Genomic DNA, 12,901 nt, shown 5'->3' with positions numbered 1-12,901 from the left:
TAATCCAGTGGGACAGCCGTTTCGCTGGCTTCAGCCTGAGCTGCATGGTTCCAGCTCGTCTTCGGTTAACCTAACATATTCCATAAGGTCAGCCCAGCTAATTGCGGGGGACATGGGGGGTGAAACCAAATATCTCATTAGGACTCATCAGACCAAAGCACAGATTTGCACAGGTCTAATGCCCATTTCTTGTGTTTCTTGGCCCAAACAAAACTCTTCTGCTTGTTGCTTTACCTTAGTGTTGGTTTCTTAGCAGCTATTTGACCACAAGGGCCTGATTTGCACAGTTGATGTAGAGATGTGTCTGCTACTGGAATTCTGTGTGGCCTTTATCTGGGTTCTAAAAACAGTGACGAGCAGTTATACTGGTAGCATTCCAGGCTCTCTTTACACCAACACCTGTTCCTATACAAATCCTATATATACTAAAATCCACTGTGGCCACAACATTTTCCTGATGTGAAGTACAAAAAACTGTAACACTTATCATTTTACTTTCAGCATCAATTAGAGGTGGGGATCACCAGACACACAACAATACAATAATATCACTCACGATACATATTATTGCCTTTTTGTTTGCAATTTATCACCTTTTTTCAAAGGTAATTATGCCCTCAAAGTTCAACTTTGTCAATCTGTTTTAACTATTAAATATTTAAGTTTATTTAATGAAATACTGATATTTGGATTCCCTGAATTGATACAATATCGCATCCTGAGATAATAATAAATCCGCATGAGACCCAGCCCAATTATTCATGTCCTCTATAGTGGTCATTTGTTTTTGGTCTATATCTTTGGTCTGACTTATTTGAGCCACCCTGAAAGATAAACTAAAATCAAAGATACCACCTCCTCCTCCCTGCTGCCCCCTCCCAACCCTCCCGCTGTTCTCGGGAGAATATCACAATACTATGTTGTACTGATTTTTTTTCCCTCCACCTCTAGCATCGGTTCCCTCAAATTAAAAATATTGGTCCCTTCTGCTCAAAAGGTAGAGTCCGTGTGGATCTCGACTGGGAAACTGAGGTGTGGAGACCTGGTAGCGATGATGGACTAATACAAACATGAAAACAGTGCTTGTTCCATTTTTTAAATCATTTTTTGTGTTTTTATTTAGTCATTGTTTATTGAATATAATCTAATCAAGCAACTTATAGTGAATCACAGCTGGTACATTTTGCTGTTGACTGATGCATCCAAACTTTAAATTCTCTCACCAGTAGTGCTGGGCGATATGACGATATATATCGTGTGGACGATAGAAAAGTGTCTATCGTGCCATTTGTCGTCTATCGTTTATATCGTACTAACCCAAATTTTATAAATTATTACATAAAATATATCATTAACCCTTTACAACCGGTCAGAGCAGGCACACTCCGTTTTACCTAACTATTTTTAAATCCCTGTAGAACTGGAACCACGTAAGGTAGTGCAATATTTTTCTTTGCATGTGAAACCGGAGTTGTACTTACATCTTATGCCATTAGCTTGTCCAAGGTCACGGTTTCCTTCCACATATAACTTTGCAAAAATTGCATAAGAAGCACTTGCAGCAACAAAAACATAATATTCCAAACTTGCAGCAACAAAATGATAATATTCCAGAAACATGCTTTGCCGACGGTCATAAGACTTCCTACGTTGGCATATACGTCAGCGCGAACTATCACATGTCCGCCATTACCTGCCCGAAACCGGAAGTGACGTCATTTTCGCGAAAGGGCCTTATAAGCCTATGTTGGTGTTTTTAAAAGACATGTTTGACTTTATGCTTTTCTGGGATGCTTAGAACTCAAATTACACTGTTGGAAATAGTTTATTTTGATGCATTATAATATTTATTTTCATTTTTCCTGTAGTATATAAAAATTAGTATATCTCAAAAATAAAACTATGAAGACACTCAAAATAAATTTCTCGTGGTTGGAAACTTTTGAATTGACAGTTTTGAGGGATACACCTCTTAAATTCTTTTTAACTAGAAATATATGTAAAAAACAAAACAAAAACGATTTTCAATTTTTTTGTAGTTTATTGCACTACAAGTTTTTGCAATTTATGTAGTTACTATGGACTTAATGCATACATATTATTAAAATTTGGGCTATAACGGTTGTATTGATATATGGAAACTTGAAATGCTCCCACAAATGGCACTACAGCATGTAAAAACATAAAGATAAGCTCTGGCGGACTTGGTTCTATGGTAGGTCTTAAAGGGTTAAATAGCCTGTGGCAAATATATTAGTGTTGTCTTCTGACTATACATGCTCTTAACTTTATGCAAGAAAAAATAAAGTATAAAAAAAAAGATATTTTTCGCAAAGAAACTCCATCTCGTGGTTTGCGAGCTGGTGCTGCTGTACGTGCACCCGGATTTGCGACATACTCTACGGTAACTCAAAACAAAGACTGCACCGTCGGCACTCGCTGTTTACAGACTGCGTACTTTCTAGATGACCACAGGTCAGGTCGTATATCGTGATATATATCGTTATCATGATATAAAATAATTCATATCGTGATAAATATTTTTTCCATATCGCCCAGCACTACTCACCAGTATATAAAAAAAAGTATTAGTTATCATTTTGAAGGACTGAGACCATTTAAATCTCAATTTCCAAATGAGACCCTGTCCAGTTTAAACGGTTAGCAAAGGCTCGTGCTAAACTCGGACTTCAAAATGCTAACAGAGGCCGGGAGCTTAGTCTCTGTCAGCAGAGATTAGCTTTAGCTGCTAACGCTGCTGACGTTTAGAAAGAGCAGCAGGACTCTGATTACACATGCTTCCAACAACATTACAATTAAACTGATATATTAAAACATTTTAGAGGTGGCAGTAAATCATGACAGATTTCCCCTGACTATATTAAAGTTTCTCTGACTATATTTGTGGACATCTGTTACAGATGAACATCTGTTGCCAGCAGCTCATAAACTAAAGAATCAATACAACAAACCTAAAATAACTAAATATTTCTAAAGTTACAGGTTATATACTATGGAAGACTGCAGGTTAGTTACTGTATTTAATACTTTAGAAATTGCTGGGAGAATTAAAGCTCAGTTATGAATATAGATGTTAATTTTTGCCATTAAATTTTTAATTTTAGTGGCCTTCTGTTCTTCAAATTCCCAACAGTACATGTCAGGGGTGAAAATACGTTTTTTTTTTTTTAAACATAGGATAGTGGATAAGGGGCTGCCAGGCAAAATGAAATGAGCAAGAGAACACAGGAGGTTTATGAATGTAGTGAGAGAGGACATGCAGTCGGTTGGAGTGACAGAAGATGCAAGGGACAGGGTGAGATGGAGGAAGAAAATCTGCTATTACAATCCCTAAACAAACAGCCAAAGGAAGAAGAAATAGTAAAATCCATCCATCTTCTTCCGCTTATCCAAGTCAGGATCATGGGGGTGCTGGAGCCTATACTAGTTGCCATAGGGCGCGAAGAAGATTGCCAGTCTTTCACACGGCTAACACAGAGAGACAGATAACCATTCACACTCACATTCACATCTATGGGCAATTTAGAACCAATTAACCTAACCCCACTAATGGCATGTCTTTGTACACTGGAGTACACAAAGAGATCTTACACAGACAGTGTAAGATCTCCACACAGAAAGGTTCAGGTTGTGGACTTGAACCCAGTACCTTCTTGCCATGAGGCAACAGTGTTAGTAGTAAGTTTAAAATTTGCATTCCTAACTCTGAGCTCCAGTAGCGGACTCAGTGACTGAAACTGAACAGACTGAACAGCCTATTGTTTGTCTTCAACTTGCCATAAATTAGTGATATAGTTTAATAAATTGGGACTGGTGGCTATGTGTGTTAAGTCTTTGCACAAAGCTGTCAAACCAACCTATTCTCTGTAGTGTTGAGTACTTAATAAAGTGCACAATGATGAGCGGCTGCAGTAAAAGACAAAAACAAGAAACAAAAAAACAAAACCTAATCCAACACATCTTGTCTTCTGCCAAGGTTTCCATCAGTGAAACGAATGAGTTACAGCAGGAGACACACAGCAGTTTGTATCAATATTAGAGAGACTCTGGTCCTGGTAGTGCTGATAGTGCTTTACTCAGCAACACAGACAAAAGTAAAGCATTCACTTTATTTGCTCTGGCAGTCTTTCTATAATTCTCATCTTGGCACTCCTCATTCCCTACAAAAGCTCACTCTTTCACCTTCAAGAAAAAAAAAAGACAGTCCTTGTGTGGATATTTTTTTTTTCTGAAGTTAAAATCACTTTTAAGCCCATAGAAGAGAGAAAGCCCATTTCCTCTGATCTTTCCCTTTCAGCTCCTCTCTCCTGACAAATTATTCATCTCTTCCCATTTGTTTGTTCAATTATTTTGTTCATTCTTTCATATCACCTGATTCTCTCATTATTGCTTTTTATCTCTTTCTGCCGCTCACTTTACCCAACTCTCCTTGTGCCTGATGCTGGTTATTTCTCCTCCAGGACCCAATCTAGCTGTGATTGATCCACTCATCTCTTCTGCATTAGACTGCCAGGGGAACAAACCATAGTATTAACAACAGCAATAAAACTGATGACGGTAATAAAAGAACCACACCAACATTATCTGCGCCGTTGATATAAGTAATGGTGAGCTAGTTATCTTGAATGGATCTCACTTTCTGACTCTCCCACTCCACACACATATATAATTCAAGCATGCACACTGCCAAGAAAGTAAAATCTATTTAACGCGCAATTTATGTGATAATCAGGCCATAACTTTCTAATTTATGAAGTTCCCTTCTGGAGACTACCAATCAAATCATCTTCAATCATTGTGGCTCTCCAAAATTAGCAAGATTCTCAGGATTGCTCTGTTTCTTACCAAGAGCTTACAAAAAGAATTGGATACAAGAACTGCTATTGAAATGTGGTCTGATTCTCTTGTTTCAGCACATTTAACTCATCCTGCCTTAATCAATAAAGTCCAAGCGGCAGTCGGGGTTATCATCAATTATCTGACTGACAAATTAATCCAACAACTATGGACAGTAACAACAAAGGTCTTAAAACAAGTTACTGCAAACAGTAGATTTATGGTAAAGCTTTCATATAAGAGCCAAGACAAACAATATGTAAGCAAAACCCAGATAGTCTCAAGTGATGTTGTAAAAAATTGTCCCAGGAATACAATAAAAATGAATTAAATTGCAAAATGCAGTAAGTATAAAAATACAAAAACTACTTTGAGATTAAACCCCCCCCCCAAAAAAAAACAAAAAACAGGTGGATCAACTGGTTTAAAGACAGTAGTCCTGACTAGTTTAGATATCATAACAAATTATTGAAATTTGGTAATATGGTGGGGAAAAAAACAAGAAGAAAATAACAGAAATAGCAATATATTAACCCTCCAGGGTATAATTGGCCATTTTTGACTACTTTTGATTTTACCTCTATATTTCACCTTTAAAAACCATTTATCTTACCTTGTTTCATATCACTCTTTTCAACACAACCTAACATGTTTGAATTTACAATTATTTTTTCATCTTGACATATTGCATTAACACAATTGTTCTAAATTCAGACAAAAAAACGAAATCTGAGTAGAAAAAAATGATATTTTTTACTGTAACAACCACAAACATGCTTAACAAATCACTTTCATAACTTGAAATGCAAATAGTAAATTTAAAGAAAATTATGCACACGTTTTGCAAACAGCTATTTACCTAAAAATTCAGCCAATGCCTCAGGCGTTTTTTATATAACCATTTAAAACTATTTAGAGAACAATCAGGTGTTCTGCATCAAATAAGAAGTCACACAAATTATTTGTGCCACGCCATGAAATAAAGGAGAACACCACAGGCCTAAACCCTGCAGGTCTGACAGCAGGTGGTGCATCACTCCTGTCTTCCACCTGGAGACAACGTTTACATTGCAATCTGCCTTTGGTGGCTTTTTTGCAGCAGCTGTGACATTCACTCGTGTATTGTAACTAGAGATGGCACGATACCACTTTTTTATGTCCGATACCGATACCGATATCATAAATTTGGATATCTGCCGATACCGATATGAATCCGATACAGTGTGTTTTTTAATCAATAAAACTGTTTTTTTAATATCTTGCTGCATTTTGTATAAGTTCATACTCAAGTTTAAATAAACAACAACACTAAAGCTATTCTGTTATACCTATGCAAAAAATACCTATGCAAAAAATACACTGCACCCAAAATATTTCATAGTTCAGCAATACTGATCAATCTAATAAACTTAAACCTACTCCATCCTCCCTATTCTGGTATTTTAAAGAGTACTTTAGAAATATTAAGCAACCTAACTAATAGGATTGCAAACTCCCAGCAAAAAAAATAGGGAACCACCACCTACCCTCCACCTCATGATGCTTAATCGATGTAATCAACTTTAATTTGATGCAGGGTGAAAAAAATGCACAGAAATAAATTATTTTTCAAGAATAATTAAATAGATTCAACATCTTTCTTCAACAGAATTGCAGAATTCACAGATGGTACTTTCCCAAAGGAAAAAGTACTAGCTTACTAGGGTATATTAGACTTAACAGTTACTATATACAGTAATGGACTTCTATACATTTTACATCAGATTAAAACTTTGGGTGTAAGATTCAGATAATTATTTATTAAAAGCTAGACATTTTAAATGAGAATAAGAAAGGAAAGTATGTCTTTGTGCCCCCCTTTTCCCTGTTCATGCCATATCGGCCCCCCTGGCTAAACTTTGCTAGATCCGCCCCTGCACAGTTACCAGCCGTCAGCTACGTAGAAAAGGATCCTGGTCTAGAAAGTAATATTAAATAAATTCTAACAACAGCTTATCAAGCTTAAACGTGCTGCTGTTGTTCAGCCACTGGTTTCCTCTTTCTGGTGCAAAGTGGGCCAAAACAAAGAAGAGAGACGGACTCGCGACAGAAAAGCCGATCAGCTGATCATTAAGCAGTTTCACGATTGAAGTAGCAGCAGGAGAGGGAGGGAGAGAGAGAGAGGCAGACGCTCCATATATCGGTTGTTAAGCTTAACATGGGAACGCTTTACAAACATTCAGAGATGAACTTACACACTTGCTTTACTTCTCTCTGGGATAACTTCCTCGGAGATGAAATGCTGGTTTGGTAGCGAGGCTCCAAATACACACAGCCGCTCTATCACGTGAGCACACTGCTCCGACGTGCTACTGTTATGAGCCGAGTTACGCCGTGTCGCAAATTTTGTGAGGTGTTTTTTGATATTTAATGGATCGGATTACATTTTTTATTTCTCGCCGATATCCGATCCAGTAATTTAGGTCAGTATCGGAGCGATACCGATACGTAATATCGGATCGGTCCATCTCTAATTGTAACTACAATACACACTAACTACACAAGACAACACACTAACTATAGACTCCAAACACGCTAAACGTCACAAATCTCTCACGTCTCAAAACTCGCTGCCCCTCTTTCTTTCGCTCGCTTTCTCTCGGCGCCGTCACTCCTAAAACTTCCCCCTCTAACTAAACAACAAAATGCCAGATGTTGCCATATAATTTTTGATTGGTCAACATGGTACATTTTTCCACCAATAGGGAAGGGGTATTTTTTCTTTAGAGATGCACCACAATAACTTTTGACCAAGATAAAAAGCTGGGTCTCCTACTTTTTTCACTTTTAAAAATTAAGATACGCTTTCCTTCATTCTGGCCCCAGTGTTTGTGTGCTGAACCCTCCTCCAAACACAGCAACGACAATCAGGTCAAAGATAACACTGAGCCGTTAACACGTCTTTTTTGTGATGACAGAACAACGCGTGCCACAAAGTTTGCAATCAAATTCAGTTGAGCTCTGGTGCAAGCTTATCAACTCTGAATGTTTACTGCATTTGTCATATTTTGGAAGTTTTTATTTTTAGTCTTTATTATAATTCAAGATTGAATAATCACAGTTATATTTACATAATTAGAAACCTTTCTAATGTGACTGTAATGATATAGAGAGACTTACAGAATATTTTTTCAAACATGCTGTAATTTATCCATAAAGAAGGAATGCATTACTTTTTTGCTGAAAATGCAGAAACCATAACTGAATTTTCTGCTTCATGTGTTCCTGTAAATAGAACATAGCACAATCACCAAGGAGGCATGCTTCAGCTTGGTAAAGAGAAAAAAAAATACACTTACAGAAAATAATCAGATAAGACATAAGAGCTGCACAATCTAATGAAACACAACAGCCCTGGACCTTGTATCACCTTAAGATGTTCAGCTTTTATTAAGACTGGTAGCAGAACTGTGCTGACTCAGGTCTATGATAATTTGTGATGCTGCACTTTCTAATACTGTCGAGAAAGACTGCCTTATACTGAACGGAGGTAGGCTGTCCAATGTAACTTAGAGGTTTCATATACAGTAATATACTAATTGCACATTTACAAGTTAAGGTAATCCAGTGCAACACTACGACAGCAAATTGCATCTTCAAAAAAGTTTTTTTCAAAAGTTTCAAATTATGAATGTATTGAATACTTTTTAGAACTTTTCATTTGCTGTACAATAACAATAAAGCACACTTTGTTGTCGACAAATCAACAATACACTAAAGAACATTTTTAAGTACAACCCTACTACAGCAACTGACAAGAGACCTTACAAGGTAAAAGCCAGTACATTTTCAGTCTGTGTATGTGTACGTCTGTCTGTTTCTAGGAGAAGGATATAATAAAACTCCTACTCCTGCCCTGCAGGCTGACAGCCCTAGCCTTCAGATTGATTTGACCAATAATTCCAGCAAAAGCTCAGTCACATGAGACCAGATTCTGTGCTTCCCATCTGTCGCCCACTCCCTCACATTCAGTCTTGCTATTTCAGATTCCAACAAAACCTTATTTGTTTGCAACCCTGGAAAGCTATCCAAAATTTTAAAACTGTATAAATCAATACACAAAAAATCAAGAATGAATCATGGCAAATTGATAATGATGGCTTTGATGAGAAAAGAAGTGGGTGTACTAGAAATGTGGTGGAAGATGACAATACTACCCAGAATTTGAGGTTGTTGTTATTCCCATGGATACTTTATGCAAACACATGCAATATGAATGCAGACGCTAATGCATTTTTAATGAATGTCATCAGAAGGCTAAATGTGGGACAGAGTGTTGTTTTAATTGAAGAGGAATAATTCAAGTACCAGCATTCCATCTGCTATATCACCAACTCAAAAAGGATGAGATTGTGTTATTTAACACCCAGTGTCACTTAATATTTGAATAAAAAAAATAATTTTAAGCTTTTGTGTTATCACTTAGTTCAGAAAATTGATTTCGCATTCATGAGTCTCATTTGGGGCTTCGCAAAAAGAAAATGCAGCTCAATTTGGAGTTCATAGTCTAGGTGGTTCGTGAAGTGCTCTCTGCATCTCCAAGATTTCCCTTAACGGGGAACAATGATATCAGTGAGTAACTGGCTTTGTGAGCTTCAACACATATCCAAAAACACTGTCACATTTCAAAGGTTCTTACTTTTTTCCTCCAATTTTTTCTCAAACTACTACTTTTGATTAAATATTGCTAATTTAGCCACTTGTGGTTTTGGGCTACAGGAACAAGAAGACTGCTCAGTGAAACAGGAGATATAACATCAAACACCAGGCTCTGATGTGCAGAGCAGGTCTGAAACGCTCTGTGATTTATTAATTATGAGTTTCCTCTAAAGGCCAAAGTCCGGTGGTGTCGATACGAACAGATACATTACTGCTGAAAAGTTTGAAGTCACCCAAAAAAAGTTTTATGTTCTGTGATTTTTTTTATTAACGTCTTTAAATAAAGAAATATAGATAGGACATCCCTTAATCTGTCTTCTTTCACTTATCCTAAGTCAGGTCACAAGGGCTAAGCAGGGTATTCCATAATCTTTCTCCCAAGCAAAATGTTCCAGGTACTCCAGGGAAAGCCCAAGATGCTGCTGGTCCAGAGAAGATATATATTCCTACTGGCAAGTTCTGGGTCTTCTGTGCATTTTCCTCCCAGCTGGGCAAGCCTGGAAAGCCTCCAAAGGAAGGAGCCAAGGAGGAATTCTGCTTACATGTTCATATCACCTCAGCTGGTATTTAGACTTTTGAATTCTTGTTCATTTACTATTCTGAGTTTAAGATTGTAGTTTCAGGCTTTGGTTCTTATTATAGTTGTTATTCCTTTTTGCTTAGTCCTTGATTTTGGATATCTGTTTGATTTCCTCTGTTCAGTATTTGTATTCTTAGGTCTAGGTTTTAGTTTGTTTGTATTCTGTTTCTTGTTTCTGTCATCGTGCCTCAAGTCAGTCTTGTCTCCATGTTTGTTCGACTTTCCGTCTTTGTGTCAAGTCTGTGTTTCTTTTCCTGTATTTTGTTTCTCCCCGTTTTATTTTTGTGGCCTCTTTCTCTTTAGTCCTACTTCTCCTGTCTCGCCACCTGTAATTAGTGTCACCTGTTGCTCCATCATCATCCTCATGGCTGTCTCTCTCCTTGCTGTTTGTTTTTTTCAACATGAGAATTAGTTTAGATTTTCTGGTTGCTGATCTGCTTTTAAGTTTATTTCTCGTTTCTTGAGCCCTGAATTTGGCGTCCTCCTGCATGCCACAACACTTTTACATAGTACACAGTAGATCCACTGGTAACTGGTAACTGTACTGCTATGGCTACACTGATTTGCTTATCTGTATAATTTTTCACACAATACTTAACCTCCTTTTGACTGGGTTAAAAACTTTCCCCTCTAATTTAATACAATTTCTGGGAGTGAACTGTGGCGTCAGTCATAGAGGTATTAGACGGGATCAGAGACCAAGGGAAAGCCTTGTTTTGCTCATTTGTCTCATCAAAGAATTGCCCATAATAATCATTATCTTTTATTGGATAACCTTTATTAAATCCCAGAATCCAGGACTTCATCTATTGCTGATGTTTAGACCAGTGTTTGTAAAGTTGAAGGGTGATGAATGTTTCTCATAATGTTCAGGGCTTTTTTCTGTTCTTTTTGGTCATCCCATTCCCACAGTAAGTATGCAACATTCATTATTTAAAAAAGAAATCCTTCTTTAATCAACACATTTCATCTTTGTTTACATGACTGGAAAAGGTTTTTTTATAATCATTAATCCACTTCATAGCAAATTATTCTATTAGATAATAAAAAGTACTGTCGAAGATGGATGGTAGATGATGGATTCAAACCTAAAACACTACCTGCCTTGTAGCAACAGTCTTAACCACTGTTCCACTGTGCCCACAAATTTATGTTACCACATAAAAGTTAAGAAAATGTCTACAAGCTGCAGCTGATAACAAATACCTACTAGCTATGAAACTTTGACAGGAACATAGTTTGGAAACCATTTCCTGCATTGTGGTAAATCCCTTTTGTGGAGAGAGCATACTTCACATACTTGCCAGGGCATTGCCAGATCTGATTGACTGCCAGCTTAGCAAAGGTCCTAGCTTTGATGAGGGGCACTTTAGCAAAGGTCCTGCCCCTCATCAAGGCTAGGTGCAGCTGAGAAGGGCTGAGAACATGAGGTGTTAAGGTTTAAACCACTCGAGAATGTGCCTCTAACTATAAAAAGTCATTTTTGCCTGCACTGGAACAAGTTTCGTTTAAAGTCTGGCCTCTGTCTTCTATGTGTGACCCTGCCCAAATGTCAGTTCAACATGGCAACAGCCTTTGATTAAGCAGGAATATACTGAATGTTTTAATTCATTCAGGACCTGCCTGCTATCTTAAATCAGAGAGTAACAAAACAATGAGTTCACAAAGTTTATTTAACAAACAAATCAACTGTTGGCAAGCCATTAATTTTTTTTAATGACCTACACCATAGCAGTGCAGCCTGATATAAAATTCGATTGTACAATATAGAAAATAAGCTTGCCTGATGTTGTATTCTCTAGCTCTGTGTTCCCTCAAAGGTCAACACTGTCTATATGGGTTTGCTATTTGTCAGTGATGCAGATTTATGTGTCAGAGTTTACCAAGTTGGACTCGATACAAGCAGGAGCCCCATGAGCTGAGTGCTGCTCAAATTTTTTAAGGCTTGGGAGTAGTAGAGAAGCCTGCACACATCCACCACTTCAGAAACTGCATAAGAGAGTTTGTGTGTGAGAGAGAGAGAGAGAGAGAGGCAAACACAATTTTCATTGCTTCCACACGCACAGTAAAATTTAGGCAATGCTTAATCATAAAAACTCACTGTTTTATAATGATCCTTGACTTTAAACGGGTTAAACATCTCAAATCTGCAACGCTAAATTGTCATTCGTGTGGGTATTATGTTCTTAAAACTGGCAATAAAGGAAGATAAAACTTTTTATTGTTTTTTAGTTGTAGTGAGGGAATGCAAAGGTTAATTGTTGAGAGACTTGGTTTAATTAAAAGCAAATTTCTTTGTGAAGAAATCTGGGAAATTGTCTTGTGGGCTTTACAGTTCTACGAGCTATAACACCCTCCTGCCTCAAAACCTGTGCTGAACAGCTGGCTCCCATTTTTACCCGCATCTTCAACAGATCCCTGGAGCTGTGCGAAGTTCCCTCCTGCTTCAAACGCTCCACCATCATCCCGGTCCCCAAGAAACCCACCATTACAGGACCGAATGATTACAGACCTGTTGCCTTGACGTCTGTGGTCATGAAATCCTTTGAACGACTGGTGTTAGCCCATCTGAAGGACATTACAGGCCACCAGTTGGACCCCCTGCAGTTTGCCTACCGGGCAAACAGGTCGGTGGATGATGCAGTGAACATGGGGCTGCATTACATCCTGCAACACCTCGACCGCCCGGGAACCTATGCCAGGGTCCTGTTTGTGGACTTTAGTTTGGCTTTTAACACCATCGTGCCTGAACTTCTCTCCTCCAAA

The 12,901-nt window shown here is 37.8% G+C and overlaps 1 protein-coding gene across 1 annotated transcript in view; it reads right to left on the bottom strand.

Annotated features, from left to right (window-relative positions):
- gpat2 (glycerol-3-phosphate acyltransferase 2, mitochondrial) overlaps nucleotides 1-12,600 on the bottom strand; it is a 91,271-nt gene extending 78,671 nt beyond the window's left edge. The window contains exon 1 of the mRNA XM_065471811.1: nucleotides 12,535-12,600. Coding sequence (XP_065327883.1) covers nucleotides 12,535-12,600 — 66 coding nt within the window. The remainder of the gene's footprint in view (nucleotides 1-12,534) is intronic.
- Between the last annotated feature and the right edge of the window lie 301 nt (nucleotides 12,601-12,901).

Source organism: Pelmatolapia mariae, linkage group LG12 (assembly GCF_036321145.2).
Source record: "Pelmatolapia mariae isolate MD_Pm_ZW linkage group LG12, Pm_UMD_F_2, whole genome shotgun sequence".
NCBI classification, from domain to species: Eukaryota; Metazoa; Chordata; class Actinopteri; order Cichliformes; family Cichlidae; genus Pelmatolapia; species Pelmatolapia mariae.
Note: the sequence above shows the minus strand (reverse complement) of the source record. Positions and strands in the feature narration are given on the sequence as shown.